This window comes from Odocoileus virginianus, chromosome 5 (assembly GCF_023699985.2).
Source record: "Odocoileus virginianus isolate 20LAN1187 ecotype Illinois chromosome 5, Ovbor_1.2, whole genome shotgun sequence".
Taxonomy (NCBI): domain Eukaryota; kingdom Metazoa; phylum Chordata; class Mammalia; order Artiodactyla; family Cervidae; genus Odocoileus; species Odocoileus virginianus.
In genome coordinates this window covers 72,915,542-72,943,463 of record NC_069678.1, presented here as the reverse complement: position 1 = coordinate 72,943,463, position 27,922 = coordinate 72,915,542, and the positions used below count along the sequence as shown (strand labels likewise).

At 48.7% G+C, this 27,922-nt stretch overlaps 1 protein-coding gene across 1 annotated transcript; it reads right to left on the bottom strand.

Annotated features, from left to right (window-relative positions):
• Positions 1 to 4,553: 4,553 nt before the first annotated feature.
• On the bottom strand, positions 4,554 to 25,504 carry CDCP2 (CUB domain containing protein 2). Its single transcript, XM_020871354.2, has 6 exons — positions 25,382 to 25,504; positions 16,136 to 16,483; positions 13,325 to 13,660; positions 11,778 to 12,131; positions 8,645 to 8,823; positions 4,554 to 5,341 (listed from the first exon to the last, which is right to left on the bottom strand). The coding sequence occupies exons 1-6, from the start codon at positions 25,458 to 25,460 to the stop codon at positions 5,015 to 5,017; spliced, it is 1,623 nt and encodes a 540-aa protein (XP_020727013.2). The 5' UTR covers positions 25,461 to 25,504; the 3' UTR covers positions 4,554 to 5,014.
• Positions 25,505 to 27,922: the final 2,418 nt, after the last annotated feature.

The window sequence follows — 27,922 nt, the reverse complement described above, 5'->3', positions numbered from 1 at the left end:
AGGGCCTCTCTGGGACCTCGGGAATCCCAAATCATCTTGTAGCTTCAGGCCGGGACTGGTAAATATTTGGACTGTGCCCCAAAGTGCTAGCGCTGCCAGACTCAAATCAGACCCCTGATTGGAAGCCTGGCTCCACCGCTAACTAGTGATATGACTGTAGGTGGGATACCCACCTTCTCTGCCCAAGCTCGTCTCCTGTGAGGCCTAAACAAGCTGATCCACGTGACGTGTGTAGAACAATTCATGCTATCAGCATCAGCCTTTTTTCAATGGGAGCTATAAGCTCTGACCTCAAGCAAGTTACTCAACTTCTCAGCACCTCAGTTTCCTCGTCTGTGAAATGGGCCTCATAACAGTACTCATGCTCCACAGCATTATTATGAGGATTAAAGGAACTAGCTTATGCGAAGTGCTTAGATTCTCAGAAGAACACCAGGCACAAAGTGTTTAATATTAATATCCGAAATGTATTTTGGGGACTTCCCTGGTGGTCCAGGGCATAAGAATCTGCCTTGAATGCAGGGGACATGGATTTGATCCCTGATCCAGGAAGATCCCACATGCCTTGGAATAACAGCCTGTGAGCTGCAACTACTGAGCCTGGTGAGCTCCAGAGCCCGTGTACCACAACGAGAGAGAATCTGTACAAAAGATCCTGCATGATGCAGTGAAGATTCCATGTGCTGCAACTAAGACCTGACGCAGCCAAACAAATATTTTTTTTTAAGTTCCTTTCTGTCCATAAAAAAAAAATTTCTTTTTAATAATAAAATATTTTTTGTTACAGCTACAAATGTGAGTTACGGTTGTAACTTGTTTTTCTTATTAACTCGCCTCATCTGCTCTCCTGTTAGGTCTGGGATCTGCAGATAGACCTAGTGCCTGGGTTTGAATGCTGCCTCCACTGTTTCTTTGAATAAAGAATAATCATAGTTACTGTTTAGAAATTTAAAGGAGAAAGTAAATACAAAAAAAAATCTAGAAAAATGCCTGGCATAAACTTCAAAAAAAATGCTTCTACCACTATTCCCAATCTACAGATGAAGAAATTGAGCTTTGGAGAGGTTATGGCAGAGCCAAGCTGAGACCCCTACACCCAAGTTCAATATCTGACACCATCTCTGCCTCATTTCTCTCTAGACCCCAGTGCCTTGGTCCAGTTCCGGGCTTGTGGTGGGTGCTGGAGTAGTGTCTCTTAAGGAGACGCAGAGAACCAATGGGTCGACAGACCAAGGTTACTTGGCCAGGAAGTGGCAGAAACAGACATGAACTTAGCTCATGAGCTCACTGTGCCAAGCTGGTTTACTCCCCAACAGTGTGCGTGATACAAACAGTTCAAGAGCCTTTCCACATGGTGGGCTGTATCCCAGGAGAAGGCATCAATGGCAGCCAAGAGCGGCCACATGCCCTCTTGGTCCAGTGGGCTTCATTCTGAAGCCAAGGACACAGGGACTGCTTCCATCGCTGTCTTGAGAGAAGCAGCTGCCAGCAACCACCTCCTGAATGACCCAGTATGGGGTGCGCTCCCTTGTTTTTTCAGTCCTCATAGTGGCCTCACAAGTAAGGTCCTTCCTTCCCCATTCCGCACATAAAGAAACTGAGGTTCAGAGAAGTTAAACAACCTGCCCAAGGTTGCATAGAGTCAGAGAAAGAGCTGGAAGTGAACCCAGGTCTGCCTGACCTACAGGCCAGAAGAGGTGTTTCGAGGATCAGCACAGCCATTTGCAAGGGCTCCCTCATCAATAACATTGGCCCTGCAGGCCCAGGCTGGCTGGAGGAGCCAAAGCTCTGGGCTGGGGGAGGCACATTTCAAGGCCACATGCCAATAGGGAGGGACCTGGGGTCTAAGCCTGGCTTTCTCCGCAGACCCTTACCCTCTGAAAAGGGGAAGTGGTAGGTGAGCAGGAAAGCTGTACCATGTTTCCCATGCCGACACTTCCAGGGCTGGGGCGCACTGGCTAATGGGTGTCATTTCAGCCCTTTCATTTCTGGAGACACTGTGCTGTCATAAAGACTGTCATTTCCTGTGGCTCACGCAGGATAAATCAGTGTGCTGGCTGCCCGGAGGGCTGGGAATGGCAGTATCTGGGCATGTTTGTGAAGACAAAACCATCCTCTCTTTCTCTGCCAGTCTAGTCCTTTCCCAAGTGGGCACAGCCTTCGTGTTTGAGACTGTTCACCTGAGGTCTCAAGAGGCTCCAGCTTGCTACATAGTCCCCCAGCTCAGAGATGCACTGTCTCTCTTAGCCTAGTTTCAACATAACATAGCCACGTGACCTTGGGCACAGCACTTTCCCTCCCCAAACCTCAGTTTCTTCATCTGTAAAATGGGGGCAACTATGTCTACCTCACAAGTTGGCTTAAGTGGGATGACATGTCTTAAATCCCTGCCATGTAGGGTGCTTCAGAATAGTAGCTATGACAGTGATGGTACTGGGGGTGATAGTGATGCTTGTCACATTTTGGAAATAGGGAAACTGAGGTCAGAGAAGGAAAAAGGGCTCCCCCAAAGTCACATTCATAAGTCAATGGTATTAAGAGAGAGTTTTGTTGACTTGGGCTTTGTCTGTCATTATCTCACTTAATCCCCCCAGGGGACTGATGAAGTTGGTGTTATTATTATTATTATTATTTTGCAGGTGACAATATTGAGCTAAAAGAGATGGGATGACCTGCCCAAGGTCACACAGCTAGCAAGTAGTGGAGCCGAAGTTCGACTGGGGATGGTCTGTCTGCAGATCTGCCGCTCTGGCCTCCGTGCTGGGGCGCTTGAAGATTGGCAGCTGAGGGTGGAGGTCGAGACTCCCAGATTTGTGCACACACACCATCCCACCTTGTGCCTAGCCACAGGCTGGGATATCATCTCCCCCACTCTGATGAGCTGATAAGGACAAGGTGAGCTTGGGTCCAGCTGCCACCCCAACATCTAGCCCATAGTGCCTGGGGGGCAGAACCCCAAAGGTGTCCTCAAAGAGGGCATGCTGTGTGTCCAGCCTTGCCCATTCAGGGAAATAGAGACCTGGGAAGTTTGTGAGGTGTTCACAACTCAGGCTGGTGAAGGAAGCCTGGCTCAGTGGCTTGAGGAGTCTGAGAGTAAGAAGGTCGGTGGGAGAGAAAGAGCCTGGGGCCTCTTCTCCAAACACCCCAGAGTCTCCTGCTGGCACATGACCCTGACAGACCTCTGATTCATCATGTTGCCACACCCTCATGGCAAGCCAGGAACTGTGGTCCCATTCTGCAGGTGGGGATATCAAGGTTCATAGAATCAAAGAAGCTTGCTCAGGCTCACTCAATTAGAAAGAAGAGCGTGGACTTGAACCCAGTTCTCCTGATGTCCACACTGCTTTTTTTCCCTTGCTTAATTCATGTCTTACTTTATCAGCTCTTTTCTCTCTAGTTCTTTTCTCTGCAAGTTACCAACTTGTCCGGGCTCCCTCTCCCAGATTTAGCTAAGCTCGACTGTAAGCATCTGGAAGTTAGGAATCTCCTCTGACCTGCTTGTCCCTGTATGCCTGGCGCCTAAGACAGTACTAGTCACAAGGCTGGAAATCAGTGGATGTCTGTTGGATTGTTGAAGGAATTGTAATGGGACTACAATTTTTTACATTGATACCAGTGGTCAGCACAGTCAATTTCTGGTGTTATGAAAGGACTCACTTGAGTGATTCATTATGCAAATATAAAGGTGAACAAGGGAAAGTGATGTATTATAAATGTATTTTTTGTTTATTGTTCGTCAACAAGATTGCTCCACTTTTTGATATATAGTGCTCTGGGAGGGCTAGACAATTCTCGTAAGGATGCCAGAGATATTCTCACAGGAAAGCACTGGGAATCCAACCCCTGCTCATTGTGGTGTAAATCTGGAAAAATGTGGGTGGACTGGCGTAGCTCTCAGTAGACTTCAGTATATCTGAGTGAAGTCCAATAACAGGGGAAGGTCAGAGGGCTCCAAAGAAAACTCATCTGGAGGAAAAGGATGGACTGGTGAGCTAAATTTGACATTAAGGGTGAGGACAGAGACACACGGGATTTCAATCAGCATTTCAGGCAAGGATCACTATGCATGAGTGTCTGCTAAGTCGCTTCAGTCATGTCTGACTCCGTGTGACACTGTGGACTGTAGCCCATCAGAATCTTCTGTCCATGGGATTCTCCAGGTAAGAATACTGGAGTGGGTTGCCATGCCCTTCTCCAGGGGGTCTTCCCAACCCAGGGATTGAACCCCACCCCTCAATCTGCATTGGCAGGCAGGTTCTTTACCACTAGTGCCACCTGGTAAGCCCAAAAGATCACTAAATAATTAAGGAAAAACACCAACATGAAAGAGCTACCAGTCCTCAGTCTCCAGCCTCATTACTGAGTACAGTGTGGGTGTCCACAGGCGGGGCTCTGTCCACCTGGGTGGACTGGCGTCTGTCAGGATGCACACAGCCCGTCTTCAACACTTCTCTCTGTTCCTGGAGTTTGGAGGCAGGACTGGCCTGCTTTAGACAAAGTCCTCAGGGTTCCTGGGTCAGTTCAGTAGAGTAGAGGCCCCTGGATAGATACTGAACTTCCCACTAATGAAGGCTTAGGATGAGCAATTAATTGGAAAATTAGGAGGTGACTTATTTGTATCCTAAGATGGTGAAGTTCTTGTACAAGTTACATGTCAGTTTTATCAATTCTGTCACCAGTGACCACAACTGCATACATTGACAAATAACACACACAGGAAGGTTCTTTTCTCTTTTAAAGCAGAAAATCTTTAAAATTAATAACAACAAAAACAATTGCACATATGTGCATGGCATGCTATAGTTTACATAGCTCTTGTCCATTTATGCTCTTCTCTGAGCCTCATGGCAGCCCTGTACCGAGATAAGTAGGGCAGAGTCAAGGGCCCCAGGAACCTGAAGCTCAGAGAGAAGGTAGTGACTTGCCCATGGTCACTAACAAGTCAATGAGACCTGCTCTCACTCCTACGGTGGGGTCCCAGGGATGTCAGATGCCAGGCTCCTACCCTCCCCACCTACAGCAGCATCAGGACCACGATGGCAATCACCATGAGGACTCCCGCCAGGATGCAAAGGCCCAGGAAGACGATGTCACTGGTGTCCTGGGCCACCATGGCCACGGGGCCCTCTAGTGCCTCTGTCTCGTCCCTGGGCGGTGCCTCCTGAAGGTGCTCGGCGGTGGCAGCATAGGGCCCAAGCCAGTGGGAGCCGGATAGCAGGTGCACAGAGGCCTCCTTGCGGCGTGGCTCGCAGCGGACCTCATACTCGTGGATGTCCTCCTGCCCACCCGCTGAGAAGTCGATGTACAGCACGCTGACGATCACTGAGGTGTTATTTCTTCTCTGTGGGGATCAAGGGGCACTTGCTCACACCTAAGGGGGCCAGGGCTGACCCTGCTGCCCTAGCTATGTGAGGACTCAGTGCCAAGGGGGCAGAACCCCCGAGTGTGGGTTCCAGTCCCAGCTTGGCCGCTGACTCCTTCCCACTCAGAGCTTCTTCCCCCACCTGTCAAAGGGGTACTACCAGGATGTCTGGAAGGACAGTATCAGATTTGATGGGTCAGTACTTGCTCTGGCTTCAGGGAGGTGGAATCTATGAAAGATAGCAACTGTGACAACAGGGACATTTGCCATGTTCTGGGCTTTGCATTTAAGTGCATTATCTCATTTAATTCTCATGACAACCTTCTCTAATTGGTACCATTAATATCCCCATTTGCCAGATGGGGAAAGTGAGGCCCAGGGGTTAGATCCCTTGTCTGAGGCCACACAGCACACAAGTGACAGGGAACATATTCTCCCCAGAGTTGCCCGATTCTTAACTGTCCTGTTAACCACCATGCCTCATTCAAACCAAAGAATGCAGAACCAAAGTGGACTTTCAGGGCATCTAGTTTAATCTCCCTTCTTTGGAAATTCACTGATGTGGCCACTGAGGCCCAGCGAAGGCCATAATTTGCCCAGAGCTAGGTCCAGAAGCCAGTCTCCTGTCTCCCTGTGAGATGCTGTCTCCCTGGTGTGATGTGACTTTCCTTCTGGAATCTTTTGGCCCACTGTGTCTGCAGTGATTCTGTGTCCCTGCGGTTGAGTCCAGGTCAGTCCAGCTTCATCACCAGAGGTTGGGAAGATCCACTGGGGAGTGAGATGTGGGGAGCCTGTCACGCTGCTGCCCTCCCCACCCGCAGGGATGAGGGGGACAGGAGTCCAGATACCCTGAGACGGCGGGGCTTTGGGGCTGGGGAGTGAGGGACAACGTTTTGACAGACAGTCTGTTGTGGTCTTGACTGGGGGCTGCAGTTACGCCGAGATACTCTCCCCAAATCTAGGGCAGCCATTACACTCCTCAGGCCGCCCCATCTGCCCTGTCTGGTCGGGTTACTGTTGAGCCGTGCGTGTGTGCTAAATCACCTCAGTAGTGTCCCACTCTTTGCAACCCCAGGGACTGTAGCCTGCCAGGCTCCTCTGTCCATCAAATTCTCCAGGCAAGAACGCTGGAGTGCGTTGCCATACCCTACTCCAGAGGATCTTCCCGACCCAGATATTGAACCCACTTTTCTTAAGTCCCCTGCATTGGCAGGCAGGTTCTTTACCTCTAGCATCACCTGGGAAGTCCTATTTATAAGCTGAGGCTTTTCTAAAAATCAAAGCTGCCTAGAAAGTGCCAGCGAGCAGGAGGAAGCTGCCATCACTGGATGCTGGGCAGCCCTTCCAGGAAGAGACTGAAGGGGAGCTACAGATCCGGATTTCGGTGGACCGGGTGACCTTGTAGGTCTCTCCCAACTCTGCTTCCAAAAGGCTCTGAGACCGTGTCCCCAGAGGAGTCTTCTGCCTCCACACTCTCAGAGGAGGACCCGCATCCTGAAATTTTGTGACAAAGAATTGGGGGGTGGGGGAGAGAGAGAACCTGGGAGTGAAAGTGGGCCCAGTGAAAGGGCCAAAGTGAATCTACATAATGAAGAATGGAGGGAGAATCACTTAAAACAGGTGTGTGGGAAAGTTTCAGGGGTTTTTGATGAGACTTGAGGAGGAAAGAGAGTCCACACATACGTGGTGTTATGGTTATGAAATCAAGTCTCTGTGGTTTTTAAGAAAAGTACAGAAAAGTTGGGGGCTTCCCAAGTGGCACAGGGGTAAAGAATCCTCCTGCCAATGCAGGAGACACAAGAGATACAAGTTCAATCCCTGGGTTGGAAAGATTCCCTGGAGAAGGAGATGGCAGCCCAATCTAGTATTCTTGCCTGGGAAATCCCATGGACAGAGGAGCCTGGCAGCCTACAGTCCATGGGGTCGCAAAGAGTCAGACATGACTAAGCAACAAAGCACGCATGCACAGAAAGGTGGTCCTGCTTTTGGCCACTTGAACTGTGCATCTTTGAAAGCAATTCAATGCAGAGACTTGTCCTCATGGGTCTACGACTTATATGTGTTACACCAAGAACCCATGAGTCTAAGTTTCCCGGTTTTTATGTTTCCGTGATATTGATGCCAAACTTCTATGATTATGAGGCTCTAAGTTCTAGTGGAGGTTCTGCAACTCTGAGACCCTGAGTGTCTAGGAGTTCTTTGTTCTGGATGTCACGATTCCCTGCTTCTGGGGCTCTCTGTCCCTATCATCTCATGATTCTATGGAATGTGGTTCTGCCCCCAAAGAAAACCACTTGGGGATTTAGGGGATAGACTAGAGGTGAGGGCAGATTATCTTGGCAGCCAAGACTGACTCCCACTTCTCCTCTACCCAGGTCAAAAGGATGGTGGCTTCCAGGAGGCTGGGGAAGCAGAGGGTGAACTGGAAGAGCCAGAGGTACACATTTGGTTAATGCTGAGTATGGGGGAAACACGGTTTGCTGGAAATCACGTGATTCTGCCAAATCACGAATCCTCAGATACCAAGGCCTTTCCCCATTCCAACCTGCCCCTAAGAATACAAACACCCAGGGGACCGGGATAGGGAATACATGTAAATCCATGGCTGGTTCATTTCAATGTATGACAAAAACGACTGCAATGTTGTAAAGTAATTAGCCTCCAACTAATAAAAATAAATAGAAAAAAAAAAAAAGAATACAAACACCCAGGGTGCTTGGGCCACGGTCCAGTGATGCTGAAGGCCCCAAACCTGGGTTTCAGGCTTCCAAAATACAAGGATAGTAGAAAATCTTCATTTGCACACCTCGCCGCCTTTGGAGGGAGGTGGATCCTGTCTCTTGAAGGGCTCTTTTGTTTTGTGGAGCCCAAAAAAGGATTTGGATCACAAGATGGGGAGGGGGTGGGCAGGCAGGAGGCAGTAGCGCTCAAACAGCTCTGTATGTTAGAGGTGGGGACTGCGTGGCCCTGGGGAGCTCCAGGGAGGACAGGAGACAGCAGGAAAGCCTCCAGAAAGAGTCAGGACCTTGACAGAGGGGCCTCCAGTAGGGGCTATTGGTCGTCAGCAGGTTGTGCAGCCAGATTGCCCTTCTCTATCTCCCCTACTTGAGATCCGTGTTGTGTCTACATTGAACAAGCTTGTTGAGGGAAAGGAGAGGCTGAGTTCCATATCCAGCAGGTGTGATGACCAGAGCCAGGAAGAGGAGCTGAAATCTCAAGTCTGGCAGGTGCCTCTCCCCAGGGATCAGGGCCCCAGCCTCATGTCAGCCTTCACCCCCCTACCTGAGACTCAGTGCCGCAGGTGTCAAAGCGGGCCTGGATCCGGAAGTTGCTGCCCATCTCTTGGGCAGCACAGCTCCGGCTTCCCAGGTAGACCTTGGTCCGTTCTAGTGGGGCCAGCGCCTGTGCGGAGATCAGGATCTGGAAGTCGGTGCGGGAGCAGCTCACGTTCATGGGCACCACTGGGGATGGATGGGAGAGGGGAGCTGGAGGTCATGCAGGCAGGCAGTCTGACCCCCCCACCCTCTTCAAGCCTGTGCCCAAAGGGCGGTGGGTGGAAAACTGAGACCCAGAGAATTAATGGCTCTAATGCAGTCCTACAAGGACATTTTACATGTGTTTGTCCCTTTAACTCCATCAGGCTATGAGCTCCAGGGCAGGCACCATTCCTACTTCTCAGCATCCTCTAAACCCAGCACAGAGAGCTTGAAAGGTGAATATACAATTGAATGAATGAATTTTGTTAATCATAATGGAAAGAATCTACTATTTGCTGATCATGTTTGCCATATACCAGGCAATTCATTCAATCATTTAACAAGTATTTACAGCCTACGATGTCCAGGCACTATCCTGAATGCCAGATATAGAAATGAAAAGGGAAAACCAGCCTCACATGCCTACCTTCTTGGAGTTTACATTCTAATTGGATGAGGGAGCAATAAATATGTAAAATACACCTAAGTGTCAGAGTAGTCAAAGGAAAATCAAGGAAAGAAAAAGATGAAGATGAGGAGAACAGCATGTATGCATGGGTGGAGTGGGTGGGAGGTGGGGGTTACATACTGAAAAGGGTAGTGAAGAAAGCCTCATTCTCCCTCCTCATAACGACCCCATGAGATGGACACGTCTAAGCCCATTTTACAGTTTTAAAGCCCCGAGCTCTGAGAGGTGACACTGTCTGCAGTGTCAAAGCTGGCATTTTAACCATCGAGTCTATAGATTCCGCAGTTCCTGGTCTCTCCATCATGTGTGGTAGCCCCGGCACCCCCTCCCAGCCAGGATGGTGTGACTCTAAGTGTCTGGGTCTGTGCGAGCCTGGGTGTGCATGCATGTGTGCATGCGGGTGTGTAGGGGTCGGTGTTTGCTGGGGCAGGGGTGAGGTTAGGAGGAAGGACGTGGGGGTGGGGAGCTGGAGGGAGGAAAAGGAAGGAGCTGGCAGGCAGAGGCCAGGAACTCTCAACCCCTCTCCGGGAAACGTCTCAGACATATTTCAGCCTCTGGTGTCTGGGCAGTCGGGGATTTATGGGCCTGCCGTCTCCCACGATGATCTTGGTGGCGCTGAACTGTGTGTCACCTCTGATTGATGCTGAGGCCGTCCTCCAGCCGGGAGGCCGCCTGCAGCCTGGGCCACATCTGGATCCTGGCCCAGCACAAATGCCCTGTCTGACCCCAGGCTCCCAAGGGCATCAGGGAGAGAGGGGGCGGGCAGGAGTGGGGCCCTTGCATCTGAAACAGGAACCAGGAGAGGAGAGGCCCACCCTCTGTCTCTGGAAGGACCAAAAGGAAAAGGGGCTTGTCCAAGATCACACACGGCTGGGAGAGAACCCAGGCCTGGAAATAGGCCCATCAGAACAAAGGGAACTTTGCAGCTCCTTCAGCTGGTATCTTCATTTTACTGAGACCTGTCAGCCAGCTGTGGCAGAACTCATGGCACCTGGATCTCCAAGCGCCATCCAGGAAGGGGTCACTCTAATGGAGGAAGAGTCCTCCTGCAGGTTTCTGGGTGGAGGTGACTGAAGCCGACAGAGGGAGGGTCTGCTCAGCTCACTCGGCTGCCGCTAGCTTGCTGCAGCTCTCCTGGTTCCTTCCCCTACAGGTCAGCCCCACTGAATGGTCAGTGTGTGTGTGTGTGTGTGTGTGTGTGTGCATTAGTCACTCAGTCGTGTCCAACTCTTTGCAACTCCATAGACTGTAGCCCACAGGCTCCTCTATCCATGGAATTCTCCAGGCAAGAATACTGGAATGGGTTGCCATTCCCTTTTCCAGAGGATCTTCCCAACCCAGGAATTGAACCCAGTTCTCCTGCTCTACAGGCAGATTCTTTACTCTTTGAGCCAAAGGGAGGCCCAGCAGAATGTGGTCCTAGTCCGTCTGAGCTCAGCCATGAGCTCCCCCGCCAGGCCTTGCTCAGCCACACAAAAAGCAGGAGTGTGAGTTCTAGCCTTGCCTGTGCCACTGCTGCTTGTGTGACATCAGCGAAGTCCTTTCCTCTCTGCACCTCCGTTTCTACACCTGCACAACAAGAGGCTCTAGGCTGGTCAGGTGGAGAGCAAAGTGGGTCCAGAGAACAGGCTTTTCTGGGCCCATGGCCCAGGGAAGGGTGGTGAGAGGAGGGGATGGATGATAGATGCTGTCAGCTGGCAAATCTAACTGGCACTATGGAGGATGGAAAAGCTGAGTGCCAAGTTCCCTAGCCAACTCTGCAGCTAGGCACAGCCATATGATCAAGCTTAAAATAATAAGATCAAGAAGAAGAAATTTGAGTGCTTCCAAAAATGCTTTTACTTTCCTAACAAAAGGACATTTGTAGCTGGCACTTCCCCTAGCCTCTTCCAGACTTGAGCATGGACATGATGCCTGGAATGTGGCAGCCATATTGCGGTCAGGAGGCTGAGAGAATCTCAGACATGCCAAACTGGGATACTGTTGAGTCCCTGAACCAATACAGCAGCTGACTAACTCTAGACTTCTTGTTATAAAAGGAAATCAAAGGTCTTGAAAGATCAGTAGCTTTTCAACCCACTGTCAGTCAGGACTTATGACTGTACAAGCAAGGTTGTTCAGCATTATGAACATAAACAGTATTACCATATTTTGTGTATCGCTCCTGGATACAGAGAATCAACCATAACACAAGAGAAACCAGGGGCCCATGAAGGAAAGAGACAGATAGGGAGGAACTGGGAATCGTAGATTTGGAAGCTAGAAAAATAGGGCACTGTAATAGTGAAAATAAGCAGCAGTCACATTGGTACAGCCTCAGAGGTCCCAGGGCAGGAGTCGGCAGTGGTGTAGCCACCATAGAAATTGGTGCGATAGAGAAAAGAGGGATGGAGGAAGGAGACTGCAAAATCCTGGGGCCCGAGCCTCACCTTCCCCCACCAGCACACCCACACCCTCTGCCCCAGCTGACCTCCAATGTAGGCCACAGAGAAGCCCCTGCGGGTGGTGCTACGGTCCGTGTGCAGCACAATTAGGAGCTGGCTGTGGCTTGAGGTGACCGGGGGTGGCAGGTGGTGGCCACACCAATTCCCCAGCAGAGGCGCCTCCTCACTGGCCCCATCAAAGGCTGCTAGATGGTCAAAGTCACAGGTCCTGGTCAGACTGTTGGGCTCCTCCAGTTCCAGGTCCAGGAAGAACACCTTGACCCGGTAGCCAGGAGGCAGGCGGATGGTCCAGTGGCACCGGATATTGTTGGGGTAGGAGCTAGGGTACTGCGGGCTGGAGAAGTTGCCCCGCACCGCCGTGTACACCTCCTGGCATTCTCCTGGATTGGGGAGAGCAAGTCCAAAGGAGCAACGGTGAGAAGGGTGGAGACTGTCATCATCTTCAACTGCATCTTGGGCAGCAGGCACCATACGGATCCTAAAACCACCCTGGCAGGTTGTGGGCACCATGCAGAAAACCAGACAATTAATCCCAAAGACTGCTTTAAACTGTAACTAGCTGAAAACTGGGACTCTCATTCCAATGGGCAATCCATTGCATGAGTGTTGACTCTGCTAGGAATTCAATAAAAATGTCTAATACCTGTCCTCAGAGTTGAGTCCAAACGGACTTGACAGGCAAGGTGGTTCATGACCTTGCCCCTTTTTATTGAGCCCCACCCTTCAGCCTCACCAAACATCTCCTAGTACTATGGGCACACAAACCCTCTCTGTCCTCCATGCCATATGCTGATCCCTCTGCCTGGGCTTTCTTGGTGGCTCAGTAATAAAGAACCCACCTGCCAATGCAGGAGATGTAAGAGACATGAGTTTGATCCCTGAATTGGGAAGATCCCCTGGAGGAGGGCACAGCAACCCACTCCAGTATTCTTGTCTGGAGAATCCCATGGACAGAGGAGCCCGGCAGTCTACAGTCCCTAGGTTTGCAAAGAGTCGGACACAACTGAAGCAACTAACCATGCACTGCTTGAACACCCTTCCCTTCCTGCTGCCACTGTTTAACTCCTTCAAAGCACTGCTCAATTCTCTCCTCCTCCAGGAAGCCATCCATCATTCTTACTATTAGGTATCACAGATCACAGTGAGTATTCACTGTTTTCTTCTCCATCTCCTCCACTAGAGTTTAATTCCCAAGGGTTCATCTATTCATTTATACAAACAATTGAATGTCTTCTATGTAGCAGGTATAGAGATAAATCCATAGGAACTCGCAGTCAGGCAGAGGAGATCAACATGCAAACCTCATACAGAAGTGATAATCGTTAGATCATTGCTATGAAATCACTTCTCTAAGGAGCTGAAGGAAGAAAATAATTCAGAGGGTATCAGGAAGTCTTCACAGAGGAGGTGACATGCTTGTGCCATGGCATCGGCCAGGCAGGAAAGAGTGTGCTAGAACATTTCAGTCAGAGAAAGAGCAGGAAGTGCCAAACCCAGAGGCAGAAAAGTACAACTCCTTCCGTGCCCCGCAGCATGCATAGAGCCCCCCTGGGTTTCGCTGCAGCCCTCCTACCTGAGAAGTAGTAGGCCTTGAAGCCCCGGCCTCCAATGTTGAAGTCAGACTTGAAGACCACCTGCAGCTCGTGGCCCAGTGACACAAGTGTGGGGGGCCTGGCACTGCCGCAGTAGTGGTGCCCCTGGGTGGGGCCGGGCCCCCCAAGAACAGCCACGTAGTCGTACATGCACTGCTCACTGCCTTCCACCTGGAAGTCCGCAAACACCAGCTTGACGGTGGCGGGGCCAGCGGCCCGGATCACCCAGTGGCACTCCACGTTGTTGGGGTAGTTGTTGGGGTACTCGGGGCTGACGAGGACCCCTGACAGGCCGGTCAGGACACCACCACACACATCTGCAAGGGAGCCCACTTGAACTGGCACCCTCCCCGGCACCCCCATCTCCTCCCTTGGGAAATGCCATTCCCACAAGTGTTCAACCAGACCCTTGTCACCACCCACCAAGCACTTGTTAAGTGGCAGGCACAAGTCATCTTTTTAGACCATCACCCTAAGTGTCGGACATGACAATGACTAAACGATGACAACAGCAAAAATAACCCCATGAGGAAAGCAGGGTGGTTTTCCCCATTTTACAGTTCGAAAACTGGAGGCAGAGAGAAGTTAAGTAACTTGCCTGTGTGAGTTTGCATTCACCCAGACAGAGCCCAAGATAACGACCCGAGCCCAAAGAGTGTATCTGGGAGAGACAGGGGGACCACAGGTGGGCACAGAGGGAGAGCGGGTGGGAGAGTGGGGGCATTCACCCACCAGCCCCTCAGAATCCAGGCTGAGGGCTGCTGGTGGTAGAGGTAGTCTGCCACAGCTTTGGTAAAAGCTCTCAGACAAAGAGATGTGGAGACCAGCAGGTGCCATTGACAAGGCCTAAGGGACAGAGCAGGGCCTTGACAGCAGGTCACCCCGCTGGTGTCAGGGAGGGTGCGATGAGACTAACTACTGAGTCTGTACACTTGACATTGTGAGTCTCACTATCCCTCCTACCAAGGACAGTGGTGCACAGAGGCTGAGACACCTCAGACCAGGAATATTATCAAACCTCCCTAACAGATGAGGAAACAGGCTTAGAGGGAGGATCTGAAGAAGTAGAGACAGACTTGAAGTCTGAAGACAACTGTGTTCTCAGCTCTGCCTTCTACTGCTGTGTGACCCTGGACAAGTAACTCAGCCTCTCTGAGCCCCATGAAAATGTTAGAACTCATAAGACTTGTTCAGTCTGACCCACCAGGCTCAGACTCATGCAGTTTGAGAAGTTTCTGGTGAAAGTCCTTTGGAACCTGGTGATGACGCATACTGTGACCAACTGGAGGCCACCAGAAGGAAGGGGCACACTAGGTTGTGTCTCCTGAGGCTGCAGAATCTCATCCCCTGGCAAGGCTGTATGAATGTAGCACTGTGCTGGGCAGCTGAGGACTCAACTTCTTGTCCCAGAGTTTGCCCTTCCCAGGTGTGTGATCATGGGAAGGCACATTCCCTCTCTGGTCTCAGATGCATTGTTTGTGAAAAGAAAGGACAGGTTTTGACAGTCTGTGAGATCCCTTCCAACCTCAATACCCTTAACTTTCAAACTGTTAGCAGGGGCTTTCAAACTTAGCAGGGACTTTCAAACTGTGTTCCAGGCCGTCACGGTGGCCCTGGGACATCAATCTGCAGACATCTGGTGTAAATGTCATTCTTACACTGTATTCAAACTTTTTTTAAACTCAGTGAAAGATAGAATCCACGGTCACATATCTCAATTGTAAAGATATAACTAATTAGAGACCATTAATATTTACTGATGTTTTCAATGATTGGCTTAAAATAAATACATGTTAAAAATAAGAACTTATAAACTAAATGCTTACAACAAAATGCTGCCTTTACCTTTTTTATGTATCAGGGATTAACATAAGGCTCCACCTGATGTAAGGGTACTCCTGCTTTTTTAAGATATTGGAAAACATTGCACACGGTACTATAACTTTGATATCTTCATCCTCCCTTCTTCCAAGGACAAAACCAAAGGCCTTCCTCAGGTCAGTTCAAGCAATGGGTGCCACAGAGGCTCCCGGTGCATAGCATCCCCCAATCAGGGCCAGGGTGTGGGCGGGGGCGTGTGTGTGTGTGTGTGTGCGCGCGTGTGCCCAAGCTGATAGGCTTCAGTCCCCACTGGCTTTGGAGGCATAGATTTGTAGAATGCTGAAACACGAGAACTGCAGACATACCTAATGGTAGTGGTGGAACTTTAGATCCCTAGATTTTTAGATTATTAAGATATCAAAGTTATAGTACCATGTGCAATGTTTTCCAATATTTTAAAAAAGCCTGAGGGCAGGTGCCAAGCCTGGCTGGGGGAGGAGGGGTTAGGGACCGTGATGTAAGGGGTGAGCTCAGGAAAGGCTTTGGGAGGGAGAGAATCAGCAGCTCCACACAGACCCTGTGCCCCTTCCACTGCTGAGGACGGGAGGGGTGGGGGGAACTCATGTGCCCGTGACATGATAAGATGCCACAGAGGGGTGAGGAGCAGAGGCAGCACTGTGTCCCCTCCGGTGTCCCAAGGCCACTCAGGGGTGAGAAAAGGACAAGGATAGGCGCGCACGAGAGGCCTCGTTCCTGAGCACAGTGAGACCCTCCCGGGGCCCCCAGGATGACGGAGGGAGAGGAGGGGAGTTGCCACACAGCCACCAGACTACCAACAGAGGCCGCCTTTGCCCCGTGAGCTCCGAGAGCTGGGGCAGCCAGGGTAACAGGGCGGCCTACATGCTAAGATGCCGAGACCCGGCCCGTCTCCCCTGCCCCCGCCGCCCTCCCCACCGCCGAGCCCCCCTTGCCTTTCTGGTAGCCTGCGGAGAAGCCGCGGCTGGCCACGTGCTTGTCTGAGTGGAAGACCACAGACATGACGTGCCAGGAGGAGGTGAAGGGTGGCGGGGGCACCCTGCCGCAGAACCTCCCCAGCAGGTTGCCCGGGTCCCCGGAGGCGCCGTTGTAGATCTCCAGGAAGTCGAAGCCGCACGTGTCGTGGTACTCCAGGTCAAAGGCGTGGAAGGTGAGCAGCACGGAGGAGCCCTCGGCCACCACGATCAGCCAGCTGCACTCCGTGTTGTAAGGGTAGAGCCTGGGGAAGTTGGGGCTGGAGAAGTTTCCGGAAGGTGCTGAGAGCACACCCCCACATTTGACACCTGTGGCAAGAGGGAAGAATGACTTAGAGTCAGTGCTGGGGTCTTGGATCATGGCCCAGCTTCAAAGCAGGGTCTTTGGGATGGAATGAGAGAGCAAGAGGCCATGGCCCTAAATCAATTCATTTATTCGTGTATTTGTTCATTCATTTACTTATTCTTCAAATACTACCAAACATTCTTTTATGCACTCAATAAATATTGTTTGAGTGTGGGGCATTGTTCTAGGTGCTGGGATTACAGTAGGAACAAATAGACAAAAATTCTGGTAGGGAAGATAGACAGTAAACATAATAAGGAAAACATGGAGCATATTAACTAGTGATTAAGTGCTCTGGAGAAAAATAAAGCAGGGGAAGGAGATAGGAAGTGTCAGGTAGGCCTGTAATTTTATAGGTAGCAGGATTGAAACTGTACCCCCTGCAGTGGAAGCGTGGAGTCTTAACCACTGGACTGCCAGGGAAGTCCCATGGACCTGTGATTTTAAATAAAATATACTAGGCACTAAAGATGTGCACTGGGGGAGGAATTCAAAAATTAAAAGTAATATTACCCACCCCCATCCTGAGTGAAAATGTGCAATCTATTACAAAGTTTAAAGTACATTCTTATTTGTTTATATTTTGAAAAAGAAAACAATGGAAGGAAACTAATAAAAATGGTTCTCTATCACAGGAAGAAGTAAGCAGAGGGGAGGAAACAGGTGTGACTGTTAGACATCTTTAAATGCAACTTATTTTATAATTTTGACTTTTTAATCATGAATGATTTTAATATAATTTTTAAAATATCAAAAAATTAAGTAACCCCAATGCCATAGAAAGTGAAAGAGGAGAGAAAAATTTGCCTTAAAACTCAACATATGATGTTTCAGGAGAACAGCATTGAAACATCTATATTATCTAGGGTGAAACGGATAACCAGCTCAGGTTGGGTACATGAGACAAGTGCTCGGGCCTGGTGCACTGGGAAGACCCAGAGGGATCGGGTGGAGAGGGAGGTGGGAGGGGGGACTGGGATGGGGAGTACATGTAAATCCATGGCTAATTCATATCAATGTATAACAAAAACTACTGTAATGATGTAAAGTAATTAGCCTCCAACTAATAAAAATTAAAAAAAAAAAAAAACTCAACATATGGAGCCTATTATACAGAGTGAAGTAAGTCAGAAAGAAAAACACCAATACAGTATATTAATGCATATATATGGAATTTAGAAAGATGGTAACAATGACCCTATATGTGAGAGAGCAAAAGAGACACAGATGCAAAGAACAGACTTTTGGACTCTGTGGGAGAAGGCAGGAGTGGGATGATTTGAGAGAGTAGCGTTGAAACATGCCTATTACCATATGTGAACTAGATCGCCAGTCCAGGTTCCGTGCGTGAGACAGGTGCTCAGGGCCGGGGCACTGGGATGATCCTGATGGAGGGGAAGGGGAGGGAGGTGCAGGGAGGCTCAGGATGGGGGCACATGTGCACCCGTGGCTGATTCATGTCAGCGTATGGCAAAACCACCACAATGTTGTAAAGTGATTAGCCTCCAATTAAAATAAATAAATTAATTTAAAAACAACAAAACTCAACATAAAGAAAACTTAGATCATCGCATCTGGTCCCATCACTTCATGGCAAATAGATTGAGAAACAGTGGGAACAGTGAGAAACTTTATTTTTGTGGACTCCCAAATCACTGCAGATGGTGACTACAGCCACGAAATTAAAAGACACTTGCTCCTTGGAAGAAAAGCTCTGACCAACCTAGAGAGCATATTAAAAAGCAGAGACATTACTTTGGTTTTTCTAGTAGTCACGTATGGATGTGAGAGTTGGACTATAAAGAAAGCTGAGTGCTGAAGAATTGATGCTTTTGAACTGTAGTGTTGGAGAAGTCTCTTGACTTGCAGTCAAGTCCAAGTCTCCTTGGACTGCAAGGAGATTCAACCAGTCAATCCTAAAAGAAATCAGTCCTGAATATTCATTGGAAGGACTGATGCTGAAGCTGAAGCTCCAATACTTTGGCCACCTGATGTGAAGAACAGACTCATTGGAAAAGACCCTGATCCTGGGAAAGATTGAAGTCAGGAGAAGGGGACGACAGAGGATGAGATAGTTGGATGGCACCGACACGATGGACATGAATTTGAGTAGGCTCCAGGAGTCGGTGATGAACAGGGAAGCCTGGCGTGCTGCAGTCCATGGGATCTCAAAGAGTCGGACACGACTGAGTGACTGAATTGAACTGATAATCGGAATAAAGGAAGTGTGCCAATGTCAACAGAAACTAAGACTTGCAGTATAAGAGGAGAGAGATACAAATTAAAACTAAAAAACTAAGTAGAACTCTTGAGGTCCTTCATTTGAATTGAGAACATCAGTGTGAACTTAAGATTTATTTTTATTTCTAAAAATATTAATTTATTACCTTTGTTCACTATAAAGCCTAAAGGCAATAATATTGCAGTAGTATTTTGTACCCCTTCGACTTAAATTAAGATTAGTATGTCCAACTAAATTTGGTTAAGATTGTTATGTCCAACTAAGATGAACCAGGACTCCTTAGAGAAATAGTCAGGGGCAGAAAACATACAATATACACTTGGGACGTCTTGTCAAGCTATAAAGTAAAGAAGCTATCAAAACTGCTGGGATTGTGTCAAAAGCCACAGAAACCCACTAAAAGGGGCTCCCACTGGCTAAAGGAGCTTCAAAAAAGATTTATTGCAGTGCATTGAAACCCATCAAATATATAAAAATTTATGAATTCATAATGAACTCTAAAAAAATTAAAAGAATTAAAATGGAACTTATTGATTTCTTTTAGAGATTTCTGGGGCATGAACTCATTTCCTTCTTGCTACATAGAGAAAGAATTAAGCATTTAATTTGCCTTTCCTGTTATAAACTATATGCATTTCAGGATAACTAAATAGTTGATGAAGAAAGTCTAATTTAAAGAAGACTTCAGAAAGAATAACAACTTTAGGGACTTCCTTGGTGGTCCAGGGGTAAAGACTCCACGCTCCTAGTGCAGTGGGCCTGGATTTGATCCCTGGTCAAGTAACTAGATCCCACATGCTGCAACTGGGTTCACACGCTGCAACTCAAGATCGCTCATGCTACAACAAAGATCAAAGATCCCACATGCCACAACTAAGATCCAGCATAGCCAAATAAATAAAATTTTTTAAAAAGAACAATAACATTAGAAAACCTAAGTTTGCAAACCTTAATGAAATAATCATCATCTATTCTAATCATGGAGTAAAAAGGTAAATGAGGAGAGGTAAAACCTAGTTAAGTAGGTAAATATTCTCTGTAAAATTATTTCAACTTTGCTAATGTTTGAAAATTTTTATAATTAAAAAATACCAGGCTTCTCTGGTGGCACAGTGGTAAAGAATCCACCTGCCAAAGCAGGAGATGCTGGTTCGATCCCTGGTCTGGGAAGATCCCACATGCTGCAGAGTGGCTAAACCTATGGGCCACAACTATTGAGCCTGTGCTCCAGACCTGGGGAACTGCAACTATTGAGCCCATGTGCCGCAGCTAATGAAGCCCACATGCATAGAGCCTGTGCTCTGCAACGAGAGAAGCCACTGCAATGAGAGGCCCTTCACTGCAACTAGAGAGGAGTCCGTGCTTGCTGCAACTTAGAGAAAAGCCCACATAACAACAAAGACCCAACACAGCCAAAAACAAATAAATTTTAAAAATTATTTTAAAAAATAATTTAAAAAATACCTGAAAAGTTACATGTATAAGAAATTTTATAGTGGATGGATGAGGCTAAGTGAACCCACTGGCCAATCTTAACATCAAAGTGGAACACTGGATAATAGGTGACCTGATGAAACACCTATAATATCTTCTTATAGAGAAAAAAAAAGGAACTTGAAGCTAATGAAATCTCTGGATCTGTCTACAATTTAGAGGAATGTGGAAGCTAAAGAAACAGTCTAAATGACCCCATGAGGACACATTCAGCCCAGTCCAGAATGTGGGAAATTCTAATGACCCAGGTGCTTCAAAGTAGATAAGGTGGCAGAGGGAGACACCACTAATATATTTTTTTAAAAGGCTCAACTAGAAGAAAATACAGAGGGTAAGTTCCTTGACTTTGGTTTCAGCAATAATTTTTTGGATTTGACAACAAAAGCAAAAATAAACAGGTGGGACTACATTGAACTAAAAGCTCCACACAACCGGTTACAATAGCCAGGACATGGAAGCAACCTAGATGTCGATCGGCAGATGAATGGATAAGAAAGGCGTGGTACATACACACAATGGAATATTACTTAGCTATTAAAAAGAATGCATTTGAATCAGTTCTAATGAGGTCGATGAAACTGGAGCCCATTATACAGAGTGAAGTAAGTCAGAAAGGAAAACACCAATACAGTGACCCTATATGAGAGACAGTAAAAGAGACACAAATGTAAAGAACAGGCTTTTGGACTTTGTGGTAGAAGGTGAGGGTGGGATGATTTGAGAGAATAGCATTGAAACATGTGTATTATCATATGTGAAATAGATCACCAGTCCAGGTTTGATACATGAAACTAGTGCTCAGGGCTGGTGCACAGAGATGACCCAGAGGGATGGGATGGGGAGGGAGGTGGGAGGGAAGGTCAGGATGGGGAACACATGTACATCCGTGGATGATTCATGTGAATATATGGCAAAAACCACCACAATATTGTAAAGTAATTAGCCTCCAATTAAAATAAGGTAAAAAAAACAAAAATAAAATAAAAATAAAAGCTCCATACAACAGAGGAAACTGTTAATAAAATGGAAAAAAACAGCCTATGGAATGAGAGAAAATATTTGCAAATCATACATCTGACTAGGGGTAAATATCCAAAATATATAAATAATTCATACAACTGAAGACCAAAAAGAAAACAAAGTGCTTTAAAATGAGTAGAGGAACTGCATAGGAATTTTCCCAAAGAAGTCATACAGATGACCAACAGGTGCATGAAAAGGTGCTCAACATCACTGATCATCAAGAAAATGCAAGTCAAAACCACATTGAGATACCACCTCCCATCTGTTAGGATGGTTATTAAATAAAAGACAAGAAACAACAAGTGTTGGCAAGGATGTGTGGGAAAAAAGGAATCTTTGTGCACTGTTGGTGGGAATGTAAACTGGTGCATCCTCTATGACAAACAATATGGAGGCTTCTTAAAAAACAAAAATAGAACTCTATATGATCCACGAATTCCACTTTGGGTATATTTCAAAGGAAATGAAAATAGTATATCCGAGAGTTATCTGCATTCTCATGTTCATTGCAGAATTATTCACAATAGTCAAGATACGGAAACAACTTAAATGGCCACCAACAGATGAATGGAGACACATATGACATGGAATGTTACTCAGCCTTGAAAAAAGCATTCATCCTGATATTTGCAGCAACATAGACATTGAGGGCATTATGCTAAGTGAAATAAGCCAGACAGAGAAAGAGAAATAACTGTACAGTATCACTTATATGTGAAATCTAAAATGTCAGACTCATGGAAACAACGGAAAAATGGTTGTCAGAGAAGTCAGTTAAAAAGAGAGAGAGAGACACACAAGAGTCAAATACCAACCAAAAGCAATGTGTGAACCTTGTTCAGATTCTAATCTGAACAAACCAACTGCAATAGGATTCTTTTGTTTTTGCAATAATTGGGGAAAACGGAACATGAACTGAGTATTAGATAAAATTAAGAAATTGTTATATAATACTATTGGGAATATCTATCTATTGAATATATATCTGTTAGATATACTCTGAAATATTTATGGGTAAAATAGTATGATATTTGAGATGGTCTTTAAATTTCTTTGACCCTCCCCTGCCCCTCTCCCTGCCAAAATGGAGATGAGGGTAGGACGGAAGAGCCAGAGGGCTTCCCTGGTGGCTCAGATGGTAAAGCATCTGCCTGCAATGCAGGAGACTTGGGTTTGACCCTTGGGTTGGGAAGATCCCCTGAAGAATGGAGTGGCAACCCTCTCCGATATTCTTGCCTGGAGAATTCCATGGACAGAGGAGCCTGGCGGGCTACAGTCCATGGGGTCACAAAGAGTTGGACACGACTGAATGACTAACACTTTCATTTTCTTTAGAAGAACCAAGAGAGGCAGAATGTTGACAATTGTTGAAGGTGGTTGATGGAGACATCAGGATTTATTATACTATTTTCTCCACTTGGTGTTTGAAAATTTTCATAGTTAAAAGTTGGGAAAAAATTACCAATACATTCTTAGTCACCTTGTCAGTGAAGCTTCCCTCAACCACCCTATTTACAATTGAAACCCTCTCCCCATGCCTCTACCCTTCTCTCCCTTTTCTGCTATGTTTTCTCCATGGCACCCACCACCACTTAATGTACTATTTACTTCCTTAATTTCTTCAGTTCACTGTCAGTCTGTCTCCACAAAACTGTAAGCTCCATAAAAGCAGGGATTTTTGTCTACTTTGTTCTCTGCTGTATCTCAGGCGTCCTGACATAAAGCAGGTGCTCAGTATATATTTGCTGAAAGAATGAATGAATGAATGATCTTGTATCATCATCATAAGATCCCCATCAAATAGGCAGCGTAGGTGTTACTGACTCCATTTAACAGATAAGAAAACTAAGGCCCAGAAAGGGAAGTTACCACTGTAGCTGACATCCTGTTTTGGTCCACGCAGCACCCATTTCTCTATCTCTTGCAAAAACAAGCCCCTGATTTTAGACACTACTCCCTTCCCTTGCCTCCATATGGTAACCCTCCTGCATCTTTCCCTGACCCAGGGAGGACACATGAGCCTAGCTGGGAAATCCTGAGGCCTCCATCACTGCCTCAGTGACTGGCCTGGGGGGTGGGCCTGTGCTACCAGAATCCTGCTGCAGAATGCCCAGATGAGAACCTTTTCTTCCCTGGTCCCTAGGCCGGGAGTTAGAGCCCTGAGTGGGACCATGCTCAGGGCCCATTGAGAAAGCTTGTCAGCAGATGGCAATAACCACGTGACAAGCAGAACCAGCCTGGAACCCAAGTGGCCCAGCTCAGCTACACTCCTGCCTCCCTGGTGACAGAGCCAGTGCATTTCTCTTCTTGCTTAAACTCATCCAGGTTGGGTTTCTGTCCCTTGCAACCGAAGTCATCTTGAAGATGCTTCACCAAAATTCCTGTAAGAGAGGCACATTTGTCAATCATGTGTACTGTACACACCAGTACTGATTCAGAATGGGTCCCTCCCAGGGTGCTCACAGCCAAGGGGTGAGATGGGGGGAGTTAGGCAAATGAGACAAAGCCATGCGGTATGAATGTGCTGGGGCCACAGAGGGGACTCTGGGGTCCAGAGGGAGGGAGGCCAGTCTTGCTGAAGCCAGCCCTGTAAGAGGAGGGACACAGGAGAAGGGGATGTTTGGCTAGGAGGAACAAAGGCTTCATGAGTTGGGGAAGATTTGGAGGGAGGAAATGGCAACTAAAGGCTCAGACTCACAGTCACTTAGCGTCCCTGAACCTCAGTCGGGCATCTGTGAAATGGGGATAATGACCTTGCTGGGTAGCTGTGAGCACAGATAAGAGAGAGCTGTGCAAGGGCTACAAGACACATACCCAGTTCACAACAGGTCACCCTTTCTGGCCCTGCGGCAGGCCAGGGCAGGAGTGGAGTCTGATCCATGCCTTTATGTCAAGAGGACAGAGGGACATCCTGGCCAGTGCCTGTCATTGTCCATCCCCCAGACCTGCCCACTGAATGGGAAAGGCCATGAGATGGTTGGAGCAAAACTCTTGTGGCCCAGGAGGCCCCAGAGGCCAGCACAGGTAGAAGCTTTGTCCTTTAGGCACCCTGACCCCCAGGGCCACCCCAAGGCCACTGAAGTCCCAGTGGCTAGAAATGGGAACAGTTAGCTTCTCTGACAACCCCGGCATGGAGTAAGACACTTGGGTGTCCGGCCCATCTCTGCCACCAAGTAAGTTTCCTTCCTGAGACCCCCTTGAGTCTGCAGGAAGACAAGGCACAGAGAGCCGCTTGCTGAGCCCCACTACACAAGAGCTCCTTGAAGATAGGTGAGATAGCCAGAGATACTGCTCTGGCTTCCCAGACAGAAGACTGGAGCCCCACAGAGGACCCGGGACCAGGGTGCCAGCAAAGGGTTCTAAAAGTTCCAGGGAGGGGCATCTGAAGCTGATGAAGGGATGTGGAAGTCTTCCTGGAGGAGCTGGTGTTTGAGCTGAGCTTAATGGATAAGCTGGGTGTATTCAGGTGGAAAAATAGAAAAGGGATCTTCCAGGCACAGGGCACAGGGGATGAAAGCCCTGAGGGTCAAGCATCTCCTGGAGGGGATGTGATCCTTTGCCAGAGCATGAGATGCCCAAGGGATGCTGGGAACCAAGGCTGGATGTTATAGAGATTGGAGCTGAACCTGGGCAAGGGGGGTTGGCTTTATAGAGAACTTTGATGTCACTTGGCTGGTGATGGGGAAGTATAGCAGGCTCTCAGGAGGAAAATAAGGACCCCTTCCAACAACAAATCTTTAACCGTTCTCTGAGCCATTCCCCTCACCCTTGGTAAGCATGCAGTCTTGGACAGGCTACTTAACTGCTCTCTTTCTCAGTTTCCTCATCTGTAAAATGGGATACTGATAGCACTTTGAAGTTTGTTGTGAAAATTAAATGCATCTATCTATGCCTGATGCAGGGAAAGTACCCAGCACATAGTAGGCACTCAACAAATACTGTCTTTCACCATTTCAGAAGCTGTACAACTCAATTCAGCCAACTCTCCCCACAAAGGCCTTCTACTTTCTGGCCTCTCACATAGAAACCTCCTGAGACCCCACTGCTACCTTCCACCCTTCTGCCTCCCTCCCAGGTCCTGCCTGTCCCCAGCAGCTCTTACCTTTCATGGCTTGGGCTCTGAGGTCTGGGCCCAGCATCACCACTGCCAGCAGCAGACAGAATCCCAGCTCCACCAGCATCTCCTCATCAGGTCCCCGCAGGTCTGCAGAGCTCAGGGCAGGCCAGGACTTGAGGGTCTGAAGCAGGGGAAAGAGAGGTGAGGCTGAAAAGCCCTCCAAGTTAATGGTGGCGTGAATAATTCATCGGGCCCTCGAATTAGTAAGCTGATGCCCTGAGCTTCCTTCACTCCACCTTAAAGTGACGGATCCAGTGTCACCAGGTTGACACTTCTGAGATCTGCACTGGCCACACTGGATGGGGAAAGGGCTGGGAGAGAATTTGGTGGTGGAGAAACAGCACGGGTTTGAGGGCTAGGCAGATCTGGGATCATCCTGGGTCAGCCTCCAACTTGCCTGGTGACCTTGAACAAAGTCATCCAACCCCTCTAGGTCTTGATCTGACTGCTCTATCTGGTGGGGCCACTCAGCCCTGCCTATAGGGCTATTGTAGAAATGAAATGTGGTAACACATGCTAAAAAACACAATCGGCACTTGCTACAGGTTTTCCCATCGCCTACCCGTGTGGGAGGGGACAAGTATCCCTGAGACATGCACAGATGAGTTCAGAGGAAGAGCGAAGGGAAGAATGTAGCAGGAATAACAGAATGGGAAAACACTACAGGACAACTTCTAATGACACCTGGGGTAAAGACCCTGCCTGCAATGCAGGAGACAAGAGGTGGGGGATCGATCCTTGGGTCAGGACGATCCCCTGAAGGAGGGCATGGCAACCCACTGCAGTATTCCTGCCTGGAGAATCCCATGGACAGAGAAGCCTGGAGGGCTACGGTTCATAGGGTCACACAGAGTTGGACATGATTGAAGTGACAGCATGCATGTAGTACGCACAATGCAATCATGGATTGCATGGCCAAGACTATTAAGTGGTCACCTTGTTATTGATCCACAGACCTGGCTCAAACATCACCATGTGCCAGGCCCTGTGCTAGGATCTGGGCTGCAGCAATGCCTTCAGGGGTTCCATGTCCAACAGGAAGCAGGATATTTCAATTTACTCTAGGAGACTCTTTGGTTCAGCCAGGCCCCAGGCTCATTCCCTAAGCTCCTTCTCTGTGCAGAGCCTGTGCCAAGCCCGGGGCATCTGAGGTAAACATGGCCCATGCCTGCCTCCCAGTGAGGAGCCTGGGCTCTGCCTAGACAGATGAGGTCTGAATCCCCACTCTACCCCTCACTGCTGGGCTGTGGGGTCCCTCTGAAGCTGGGCCTCCTGGACCACGAAGGGGAGCTTATAGTGCCTACAGTGAGAGGATTAGATGAGACGATAGTCAGTGCCTGGCTCAGGGCATAAGAGCAAGGAGGATTTTGCTGACCTCTGAGGAGCTCAGACGTCCATCTGCCAGACCACGTGTTGCCTCAGAACCATCCTTTTGTCAGGAGGTCCCCAGGGGGCCCTTTGCTGCCAGCATGGGAGGGAGGCTGCCTGGAAGGTATTCAGCCAAGAGCATTAGGAATGGTCAGGCCTGAGGGATTGGCTTATGTGTGGGCCCTAACTGACAGGAAAATAAAGGTGCCGTGTCCTGGACAGTCTGAGGGGAATGGAGCTTTTATTAAACACCTATTGCATGTGTAAGAGGGTTTCCCCAGTGGCTCAGTGGTAAAGAATCCGCCTGTAATGAAGGAGATGCAGGAGATGCGGGTTTGATCCCTGGGTCAGGAAGATTGCCCTGGAGAAAGGAATAGCAACCCACTCCAGTATTCTTGCCTGGGAAATCCCATGGATGGAGGAGCCTGGTGGTAAACACCCCATGGGGTCTCAAAGAGTTGGACAGGACTAAAGTGACTGAGCACACGTGCGTGCACACACACACACACAGCATGTCTGAGAGAGGGCGCTAACCCAGACGTAAGAATGGCATCTCCCTGCCAGGTGTTGTGAGGGTGGGTGGATGGGGGCCCATGGGGGACGGGGAGGGTGCCAGCACTCACGGAGCTGGGAACGCATGCTTTCCCTTATGTCTGTGTCAGTGCCAAAGGCTGCACAGCTCCCAGGACACACCCGCGCCTTTCTAACACTCCCCTCCTTGCAGTCACCTCTGAGTGGGGCCTCCCCTGCCTGGCTGCCCCTCCCTCCAATCAGCAGCCTGGCCTCTGAGCTCTCCCAGCCCCCAGGGGAGGAGATGGGGAAAGCACACAGGCTGCCCACTGCCACCCTGCCGAGGTCACTGGGGAGTGCTACACCTCCAACGGGACTGTCAGCCTGGGCACCCGGGGCCTTGCAGGGAAGGCCTTCCTTCCTCCTTCCCTTCCTCACTGGGAAGATTCCCACGGCAGAACCCTGAGGACCCACCTCAGACTTCCAGGGGGTGTCTTGGCGTGGAGAGGACCCTCCTTTCTGCCGCCAGCTCTGCAGCCCCCTGGAGCTAGTGGACATGGGGCTGTCCTGAGGGTCGCTGTGAGTATGTCCGGTGGGGGGTGCTGCCAAGCTGTTCCGGTCACTGTGCACACGTGTCCATCTCTGGAT